The sequence below is a fragment of the Elephantulus edwardii genome, unplaced genomic scaffold (genome assembly GCF_000299155.1).
Source record: "Elephantulus edwardii isolate Elephantulus edwardi_28Jun2011 unplaced genomic scaffold, EleEdw1.0 scaffold00465, whole genome shotgun sequence".
Classification (NCBI taxonomy): Eukaryota; Metazoa; Chordata; class Mammalia; order Macroscelidea; family Macroscelididae; genus Elephantulus; species Elephantulus edwardii.
Window position 1 is genome coordinate 271,957 of NW_006400215.1, and position 10,902 is coordinate 282,858.

The window sequence follows — 10,902 nt, forward strand, 5'->3', positions numbered from 1 at the left end:
AAGACCCTGGATGAGATGATGAAAACTGGGGTAATGAGGGCAGTTGTGTCAGAGACAGTGAGATTGGCCCAGGATTGCTATGAATCAGAGGCAACTCAAGGGCACATAACAACAAATCAGTGTTCTAAAAAAGTCTATGAATGATAATATGAAAAGCCAATATGATTTTTAAACCTTCAATTTTTTTCCCCCAATCAAATAAATTTTTTTAAAAACAAAAAAAGTATTTGAGATCGTCCTTAAAATGGTCTGGTCCAAATTTAATAATACTTTTTACATTTAAATGGGGAGTTATGGTGGTTTATTGGTGCATCTGATACAGGCCATGGTCTTTACAATCACTTGTTATGCATCAGAGAGTTGGACAATGACTAGGAAAGATAGAAGTAGAACTGATTTCTTTGAACTGTGGTGCTGTAGAAGAGAATTGAGGGTACCATGGACTGATAAGAAAACAAACAGATTCATCCTGGAGAGGGTTAAACCAGGCTGCTCCTTGGAGGCAAGGTTTCTGGGGCTTCGTCTGACATACCTTTAGACATGTTGTAAGGAGGGATGGGTCCTTGGAGAGGGACATCATGGTTGGGAGGGTGGAGGGACAGCACAAGAGAGGAAGACCCTCGAGAAGATGGATTGATTCAGTGACTGGTGTAATCTTTTTTTTTTTTTATTAAGTCTTATTTACAGAGCATTTATAGAGATTTGGGGTTTTCATTCATTCATTGTTGCACTGACTGGGGTAATCTTGATGGGTGTGTCAGAGGCAGTGCAATTGGCACAGGATAGAGCAGAGTTTAGGGCTGTAGTACATAAGGTTGCTATGAGTCGCAAGCAACTCAATAGCACATAACAACAATAACAATATTGATTAGATGCTGAGCTGCAATCCTAAAGAAATGCAGTTTGAATCAACCAACTGCTCTGAAGGAGAAGGATGGGCTATCTCCAGCATGGCTTGACAGCCTCTGAACATCCCTTGGAGGGTCAGTTATGGGTCGATTCCTACAGCACACACCACCACCAAACATTTAAATTGTTAACAACTTCATCTTACTTGGATCCACCATCAACACCAATAGCGCCAGCAGTTAAGACATCAAAAGTCTTAAAACCATGATTGTAGAATGAGTATAAGGATCCAAACGGGTGGGGTGGGGGAGATGGTGGAAGAAGAGCTATGAGGATGCATGTGTGGGAGGGGATTAATCATGGGGTCATACAATTTGATGGAAATGGGAAGCATCTGGTGTGAACTGATCTATTGTTGCTCAGATCTGTTGTTGCTTACAGGGTGCCCTTGAGTCAGGTTTGACTTGATGACACAAACCATCAACAAAACAATTTAAGGTATTGGTGTGCAGTAGGTTCCTTGAATAAAAAACAAAGTATTATGCACACCTATGTTTATCACAGCTTTGTTCACAATAGCAAGGAGTTGGAAACAACCTAAGTGCCCATCAACAAATGAATGGATAGAGAAGCTGTGGTATAGTCACACAATGGAATACTTCGCTGCATTGAAAAACAAGGAACTCATGCAATATTATTCAAAATGGTGACCCTGGAGGACATTATGCTGAGTGAAGTATATTGGTCACAAAAGGACAAATACTGCATGGTGCCACTGTTGTAAAACAGGATTGGCATCGGGGTAGAGGGAAAGATGGGTTCAATAATGTATACTGCATTGAAACAGATGAGGGAGAAAACTGTTTAAAAGGGATATGTTATTAGGTATTTTTGTCATGTCAGGAGTCCAGAGCGAAGGCTATATAGTGGAGTGGGCCCTGGGGGGAGGGATTGTAAAATAATGAAAGAATTTTTTTTTTTTACTTTTCCAAGAGTGTAGTGTACTAGGGGGGAGGGTTGGGAGGGGTGAAAAGTGCAACAATGGATGAATGGAAATCCAAAGTGTCTGTAAATTTTCATTGAAATTAATAATAAATTTTTTAAAAACCCAACAAAGTATTGTGTATAATTTTGCTCTTTCTTTTGCAAAGCCCATAGTCCTCCAAGTCATTCTAACTCATAATGACCTTGTAACACCGAATTGAATGCTCTATAGGGTCTCCAGGGCTGTAAATGTTCATGGGGACAGTCAGCTTCATCTTCTCTCACAGCTCACCAGAACCTTCAGGTTAACAGCCCAATGCTTAGTCTACTGCACCACCACAGCTCCTTTGGTGCTTCTTGCATGTTACTTGCAAAAGCATTGGCTTCTAAAACAAATCAACCAAACTTACTGCCAGTGAGTCCATGCAGATGCATGGTGACCCTCGATCAGCTTTTCCTGAGGCTTACGGTGAGGAGAATGCCCACCTTTGCCTTGCACAGCAGCTGAACCCCCACATTCCAGTCAATAGCCCAACCATTACTTACTAAGGCACCCAGGCTCCTTCTTATTATAAATTGTAAACTCATACCAACAATCACAAAGACTTGGAAGAAATCTTCCTATGTTCTGGGATAACTTTAGAGACAAAGTCCATTTTTCATTATCTTTTCTCTCCGCAAAGTAATGAAAATCTGGCTATTGTTTGTATTTCTGGAACACCTTTGGATTACTTTGTGACTTGACCTATATGTACACCAGCCTGCCAAGATCTGCTGGCCAAAGTAAATTAGCTTTTACAATCCAAAATAGCAAGGTTGAAATACTAGAAAAAGATGAAAAGTGAGTTTTGAGTCTGGAGCTGTGGTTTTTACAAGTTCTTACGCAAGTGTTTCTTTCATAGTCATCCCCCCCCAAGAATTCCAGAGTGCCTACACATAACCACATCTCTATTTGCATATATATTAAAATGATTGCTTAAAAAATTGCCATCAATTCTCACTCTCTGGAACCTTGTAACAGAGTGGAGCTGTGTTCTCTAGGGCTTCCAATGGCTGCTTTTTCAGCATAGGTCCACAGGACTTCCCTCTGAGGAACCTCTGGGTAGATCTGAACTTTCAACCCTTCCTTTAGCAGTCCTGCCCAGGGGCTCTGCTTAAATTATAATAGTGCTATATTTCCAAACAGATTCCTACTTCTAAGGTTGTATAAAAGATTAGGCAAGAAAAAAATTTTTTTAAAAAAACCAGGCAAGGTTTCAATTTGTTATATATAGGGCTGCTATGAGTCAGAGTTGACGACACTTAACAACAACAACAACATAAAGGGACTTAAATTTCCAACGTCTTGTTTCAATGAATGGTGTATTTTTCACAAAGTGATCTCTCTTATTTTACTAAACTGAAGTTACTGTTGAAATTTTAGCCTCTTATCAGCAGCTACTTTCAATCTTACATCTTACATATCATTTTGGATCCGATGTAAAAGTTTCAAGTACTAGACTTCGAGTCTTCAGTTTTGCTTTCTTCTCTCACATCACTAGTTTTTACTTTTCCAAAAATGAGTGATAGCTTGTAAAGTCTTTTTAGAATATTTATGTGTTCAGTGTTACTTCCAACACTAAACACACCTAAAATAATTTGAGGCATGCATTGCTCAATAGGGCAAGTTAAAAAAGAAAAAAGTAAGTAAAAGGAGGAGAGTGGAGGGACAGCTCAGGAGAGGACAACCCATCGAGTCACAAGCAACTCGATGACACGTAACAACAACATGAGAAAAAGTCTAGTGTGGCATCCTAAAATGAATATGAAATAATATGCAGGTAACATTACTGTGACATACAAATTTGGCTGATTGTGGAAAGCTAGTTGTTTTGATGAGCCCTGGTGACACAGCAGTTTAAGTATTGGGCTGCTAATCAAAAGACCAGCAATTCAAACCAATTATCATGGCCACCAGAAAGATGAGGCAGTCAGCTGTCATTATTTACTTCAGGAATTAAGTGGGAGATCACTATGAGTCAGGATCAACTTGATAGCAGTGGTTTGGGGATTTTTCGGTTTTGTTTTGTTTCGAGTATCTTTTAGAATAATCTTTAGGGAGCATTCCCAAGAACTCCACCAATTATCTCAGTGGAAAGGGAAACGTGATTTTAGAAAGTTGTATGTACGAAGAATGCTTAAACAAGAAGATATAGGGAGAATATTTCAGAAGATTTAAGGATGTTTGGATTATGAGAAGTAACTAAGACTCGAACTATATTCTTCAATGAACTAAGAACCATGTGTGTGTCTGTGTGTGTATTTTAATGCTTCCTAAAAATTCTCACCACTGGACCAATCGGTAGCATCAGGATGAATGGCGAAGAGATTGAGATTGTTCACAGCTTCAGTTTGCTCAGATCCACGGTCAACACTCTTGGCACCAGTAGCCAGGAAATCAAAAACCGTATTGCGATGGGAAAGTCTGCGGTTGGGGACCTCTCCAAAATACTCAAGAGCAACAGTGTCTCTCTGGAGACTAAGGTCCGCCTGATACAGGCCATGGTTTTTGCAATCACTTGTTATGCATGAGAGCTGGACAATGACTAGGGAGGACAGAAGGAGAATTGATGCCTTTGAGCTGTGGTGCTGGAGAAGAGTATTGAATGTACCATGGACTGCCAAGAAAACAAACAGATTCATCGTAGAGAGGATTAAACCAGGCTGCTCCTTGGAGGCAAGGATTCTGGGGCTTCGTCTGACATACTTTGGACATGTTGCAAGGAGAGACAGGTCTTTAGAGAGAGACATCATGCTGGGTAGAGTGGAGGGACGGCGCAGGAGGGGAAGACCCTCTATGAGGTGGATTGATTCAGTGACTGGGGTACTCAGGATGGGTGTGTCGGAGGCAATGAGATTGGCACAGGATAGAGCACGGTTTAGGGCTGTTGTACATAGGGTCACTATGAGTCGCAAACGACTCGACGCACATAACAACAATTGCTTTACTTGTTAGTTTTCCTCTTTCCAGTTTGATTATGGGTTCCGTTTCATATTAATTTGTTCTGCATGACCCACAGTGCTTCACTCGGGCTGGACACATGGCAGGGCTCTCAAATACGCTACCAGAAATTAATGGCGAAGTTGAGTAGTGATGTTCTACAGCTAGAAGATGAGATATAAGGATCCAGTAGTAAGCTAATTAAAAAGAAAGATTCTTTCCTTAGAAAACCATTTCCCAGTACCTGACCTGATAGTCAATCTCGCCTTCGATTTATGCTAAAATGTAGTTACAACCTACAAAGTAACAGAAAAACGAAGGCTTTTATTTAAATAGTCTACTTTCGAGAAGCACTGATTTTTTAAAAAAACCAACCCAGAACGCTGAGGATACGAAACAGGGTGGATCAGTTTGCTTATGCTTTAGAGGTGAGTTTTTTTACGAGATCATGTGGAAAGACTTAATCGTGAAGATTTTTTTCCATTTTTCATGCTCGCAATCAAACACACTTGGGGGGGGAGCACACGACGTAAAGTACCGGCACATTGGACGTCTGGAGAACCGTGGCGACAAGGGTAGACGCGGGACATTAGTTTAAGGAACACGCAGCTGGCTTTGAATGAAACAAGCAAGAGGGCAGCACGCCCAGAACCACACTGGCTGCACGCAGTGCTTAGTGGGGCCTCAGGGCTGAAGCCCGCCCCCTTCCCTCCACAGCCCCGAAGGGTGCGGGGGTGGGGGGGGCACTGTCGGCTCGGGAGCTCGCCCGGGAGCCAGGAGGGGACAGGATAGAGTGGTGGGGGCCAGGGGGCCATGCCCCACTGCCCTTGCAAGCCAAGCCAACAACGACAAAGGAATATTCTGGACACCTTCTCCAGGGTGGTTCCTCGCCGCCCTACCCTGTGTGACTGCAATTCATACAAAAGGGGAACTCAACTTTACCTTTGGGAATCTCAGGGACCGTCGCTAAACTCACACTAATTTAGAAATGCCAGATCTTGGCGACCCCGCCCTCTACTCCCTGTCGTCACTGTCAGAGCCTTTACGGAGCATGTGCGCGATGATGTGTGCCATTCATCGCCATAGGCCCCTGAAGGGTGGGGGAAGGGACGGCAATTGAGCGGGTGCCTGGCGGGGTGGCGCGGGGTAAACTGGGAAGTGCTGTCGTAGGCTGGCCCCGCCCCCTGCCCGGGGTGGGGGAGAAGGATATATAAGCGCGGCAGTCGAGCTCAACGTTCTTTTTCGCAACGGGTTTGTTGCCAGAGTACAGGTGAGCGCTGGCTGGGACTTCCGCAGGCCGGGCCTCCTGGGGCGGGCGGTGGCCCTCACGTGCCTTCAGCCGCTTTCATCCATCTCCTTTACGCGGTTCTTACCCTGAATTTTGGATTTTAAGGGGGTGGGAGAGTTCGAGGCCTGGTCCCTTTTATTGATAAGCCGTCGCCTCGTGCTCGAGTTCAGGCCTGGCCTGGGCGGTGCCGGGGCCGCCGCGTGTGAACCCGGCCGCCTTTCCGCGCCTGGCCGGTTTTCGACGGTAGGTCCCGGCTGCTGTACTCACTTAGCCGAGGCCTCCCCTGGAGGTGGCGCGGCCCCGGTAGGGCAGCCCCTCGACGGCGCTCGGGGTGTTTCGGGGCGGGCGCGCAGGGCGGTGGCGGTGCCCTTGTCACATGGACAGCGCGCGCCCGGGCGGGCGATCGCGGGGGCCTCGTGGCTCCCGCGGCCCGGGCCTCGGCCTCCCCTGCCGGCACCAGTTGCGTGCGCAGAAAGATGGCCGCTCCCGGTCCTCCTGCAGGAGCTCAAAATGGAGGACGCGGCGGGAGCGACGGTGACTCACACAAAGGAAGAGCCTCTGCGCGGGGCCGGCGCCGGTCTCACCCACCCGTTGCGGCCCCTCCTGCCCTGTGGGCACCCCACGTTCAGTGGGTGGAGACGCGAGACTGGGATTGACTGTAATTCCTGGAATTTGACCTTTGGGTCTTGGATCTCTGGGTCGATTTCATTAAGCCTGTCGGTCAGTGACTTACTTGATTATGGGTCTTACTTCATTCTTTTTTTCCTTCCAAGCTTAGGTGTTGGTGAATACCATCGCAATACCTAAGCCAAAATGGGAAAGGAGAAGACCCATATCAACATCGTCGTCATTGGACACGTAGATTCGGGCAAGTCCACCACTACTGGCCATCTGATCTACAAATGTGGTGGGATCGACAAGAGAACCATTGAGAAATTCGAGAAGGAAGCTGCGGAGGTAACGTCTAGAGACGTAAAGGACAGCTAAAATTGGTGGCAGATTGCTAGTAAGGTTGTAAAAATAGGTTTGAGCGCTGTAATTTGTAAAATGGCAGTAAAGCAACGTAGACATTGTAGTAAAGCGAGACCTAGTAGCTAAATTTAAATTAAGCTCAGACATTCATAGTAGTTTTATCTAGTATCAAATTCTAAGTTATTTTCAATCACTGCAGATGGGAAAGGGCTCCTTCAAATATGCCTGGGTCTTGGATAAACTGAAAGCTGAACGTGAGCGTGGCATCACCATTGATATCTCCCTGTGGAAATTTGAGACCAGCAAGTACTATGTGACCATCATTGATGCCCCAGGACACAGAGACTTTATCAAAAACATGATTACAGGAACATCACAGGTTTGTAGTTTTAATACTCTGGAGGAAACCAGATTTTTGAGTTATTAGCTATTGGGCCTATTTTCTACCTAGAAGATTGGTTAGGTTTGGGTGGTGCAAAACTTTTCAAGAACTTTGGTTTAACCAGACTGTTTTTTTTTTGAAGGCTGATTGTGCTGTCCTGATTGTTGCTGCTGGTGTTGGTGAATTTGAGGCTGGTATTTCAAAGAATGGGCAGACCCGTGAGCATGCCCTTCTGGCTTACACACTGGGTGTGAAGCAACTGATTGTTGGTGTTAACAAAATGGATTCCACCGAGCCACCCTACAGCCAGAAGAGATATGAGGAAATCGTTAAGGAAGTTAGCACCTACATCAAGAAAATTGGCTACAACCCTGACACAGTAGCCTTTGTGCCAATTTCTGGTTGGAATGGTGACAACATGCTGGAGCCAAGTGCTAATGTAAGTGATTTTCAAGACTGTCTAACATGGAAAGTAGCTTGATGTGTATGTTTTAAGTACTAATTGGTAGCTTTGTGTTTTAGATGCCTTGGTTCAAGGGATGGAAAGTCACCCGGAAAGATGGCAGTGCCAGTGGCACTACACTGCTTGAAGCTTTGGATTGCATCCTGCCACCAACTCGTCCAACTGATAAGCCCCTGCGTCTGCCTCTCCAAGATGTCTACAAGATTGGTGGTAAGTTGAATATTGGTGTATTAGTTTTGAGTGAAATAACAGTATTAGAAGCAAGTCATGTAACTATAATACTGTATCTTAACAATTTTAGGTATTGGTACTGTCCCTGTGGGCAGAGTGGAGACTGGTGTTCTCAAGCCTGGCATGGTGGTCACATTTGCCCCAGTCAACGTTACCACTGAAGTAAAGTCTGTTGAAATGCACCATGAAGCTTTGAGTGAAGCTCTTCCTGGTGACAATGTTGGCTTCAATGTTAAGAACGTCTCTGTGAAAGATGTTCGACGTGGCAACGTGGCTGGTGACAGCAAAAATGACCCACCCATGGAAGCAGCTGGCTTCACTGCTCAGGTAAGGTTTACAGTTTTGAAATTTTTTATTAGATGTTACCAGTTACTGCAGAAACAAACTCAGATTCAAATGCTTAAATCTATTTCAAGGTGATCATCTTAAACCATCCTGGCCAAATCAGTGCTGGTTATGCACCTGTGCTGGATTGTCACACAGCTCACATTGCTTGCAAGTTTGCTGAGCTCAAAGAGAAGATTGATCGCCGTTCTGGTAAGAAGCTGGAAGATGGCCCCAAATTCCTGAAGTCTGGTGATGCTGCCATTGTGGATATGGTTCCTGGCAAGCCCATGTGTGTGGAGAGCTTCTCTGACTACCCTCCTCTGGGTAAGAATTAGTTTTCTTGCAAATTATATAAATGGTTGTCTTTGCTTTTTGAAACCACATACATGTTTCATGATTACTTTGACTTCATAGGTCGTTTTGCTGTCCGAGACATGAGGCAGACTGTTGCTGTGGGTGTCATCAAAGCAGTGGACAAGAAGGCTGCTGGAGCTGGCAAGGTCACCAAGTCTGCTCAGAAAGCTCAGAAGGCTAAATGAATATTACCCATAACACCTGCCACCCCAGTCTTAATCAGTGGTGGAAGAACGGTCTCAGAACTGTTTGTCTTAATTGGCCATTTAAGTTTAATAGTAAAAGACTGGTTAATGATAACAATGCATCGTAAAACCTTCAGAAGGAAAGGAATGTTTTGTGGACCATTTGTTTTCTTTTTCGTGTGGCAGTTTTAAGTTATTAGTTTTTAAAATCAGTACTTTTTAAATGGAAACAACTTGACCAAAAATTTGTCGCAGAATTTTGAGACCCATTAAAACAAGTTTAATGAGAACCCTGTGTCGTCTTTTGGTCAATGCATAAACTTTGCAGAAACTACTTGATGCAAAAAGTGCTCCTGTAGTTAATTCAACCTGTAAATGATCTTAAAAGGGAACATTTAAGGTTTTAAGGAGAGGATTGGGGAGTGAAATTAATTGGAACATACTAATACAGAAAAGGTGCTCTGAGAAGTTTATGTAATGCAGAATTTGGTTTCATGTAAAAAAAGGTCACCAAAAAATTCCCTAAAGAACTGGGTAACAGGGAAAGGCACATCCTTTACCTAGTTCTTGAGCAAAAGTTTAGTGTTAATGATTTAATTGTAGGTTTGACAGCTGCAGGAAAGTTAGATGAAGAAAGTTCAGCTAATTATTGGATTTTTGTGAAAGGTGTTCTGATAGTTACATGTTGAGCTACATCTACAATTTGGGTCTAAGTGGGTCGGTCACTTCTGTTTACCAAATTGTTGAAAACTACTCTGAGCTGCTTGTTTGCTATGCACCTGAACCTAAATCTGAGTCTATATTCCCAGGTGGAGCAGTTAAAGGCAAAGCATGCCATGACATTAGGGAAGCTATTTTGGTGTTTAAACCTGATTGCAAACAAGATTCACTCTAAATTTTATGTATTAGCACAGGAAATCTGTATTTTTATGCTTCTGTAGGGACTGCTGAGGCCTAGGGAGTCAAGGTTGGATCCGTAACCTGCTGCTTAGGTCAGCCTCAAATTTACAGCCTTTCAGGGGAGCTCTGGTGGCCTAGTGGCAAGAAACTACTGCAATCCCAAAGGTACACGGTTTGAATCCACCAAATGCTCTGCCAGAGGAGGGACAATTTCCTCCTGTACCAGTCAGATCTGATTTGATGTACATGCACAAAAAATTTTTTTAAAGCATATTTACAGTCTTTGAGAGACCCATTGGAGAGTTACTGTCCACTTGCCAATCATTGGTTAATGATTGTTGTTAAGGGACCCATCCATTCCCAGTGGTAATCAGTTCTGGTGCCTAGGCTTCAAGGAGTTGTGCTAATAAATCACCTGTGGCTGAAGGAGAAAGGTGGGTGTGCAGTATCCAAACTCATTTGAGAAGGCCATGAATACTTAGCTGGGATGAGCTAATTTAACCTATTGCTTTGATGGACATTTGGGTTGAGAAGGTCTTCTGCCAAACCTCCCAAGACCCGACTTGTAGGTGAACTGACACCGGTAACTGCCAGGTTAGAAATGAGCCTAGCTGGACTGAATATTCAGTACAAAGCTATTCCAACCTATCAATGCATTAACTTCAGATACTTAGGGGAAAGGAGTTAACAGGAAAACTGAGCTGGGCTACTGCGATGGGCTTAAGCATGGTACAGGAAAGGGCAAGGTTTTGGTAAGTATGTAGGGTTACAGAACACTGATTGATAGCCCATTCAAAGGCAATTGCCAAACCATAATTAAATAAATTAATTAAATAATTAAATAAATTAATAAAGTAAGTTGTGAAGTCAGCTCTCCTGAGGCTGAATTAATGCAAAATGCATTTGAAATGCTTATCAGTACAAGATGAGATCTAAATGATTGTAGCAGCATTCTTCATAAGAACATGAAAACAGCCCAGTTAACCA

General features: G+C 43.8%; 1 protein-coding gene across 1 annotated transcript; it reads left to right on the top strand.

Moving 5' to 3' along the window:
- The first annotated feature begins 6,877 nt into the window (after nt 1-6,877).
- EEF1A1 (eukaryotic translation elongation factor 1 alpha 1) lies at nt 6,878-9,305 on the top strand. The gene is made up of 7 exons (XM_006902880.1): nt 6,878-7,058; nt 7,273-7,452; nt 7,598-7,894; nt 7,978-8,128; nt 8,220-8,476; nt 8,566-8,800; nt 8,891-9,305. The coding sequence occupies exons 1-7, from the start codon at nt 6,915-6,917 to the stop codon at nt 9,013-9,015; spliced, it is 1,389 nt and encodes a 462-aa protein (XP_006902942.1). The 5' UTR covers nt 6,878-6,914; the 3' UTR covers nt 9,016-9,305.
- Nucleotides 9,306-10,902: the final 1,597 nt, after the last annotated feature.

Bases quoted from the DNA above. Each gene is read 5' to 3' on its own strand.
- EEF1A1 (XM_006902880.1), top strand. From the start codon at position 6,915: ATGGGAAAGGAGAAGACCCATATCAACATCGTCGTCATTGGACACGTA. The intron at 8,129-8,219 runs GTAAGTTGAATA...TAACAATTTTAG, and splicing joins AGATGTCTACAAGATTGGTG to GTATTGGTACTGTCCCTGTG. The intron at 8,801-8,890 runs GTAAGAATTAGT...TTGACTTCATAG, and splicing joins CTCTGACTACCCTCCTCTGG to GTCGTTTTGCTGTCCGAGAC.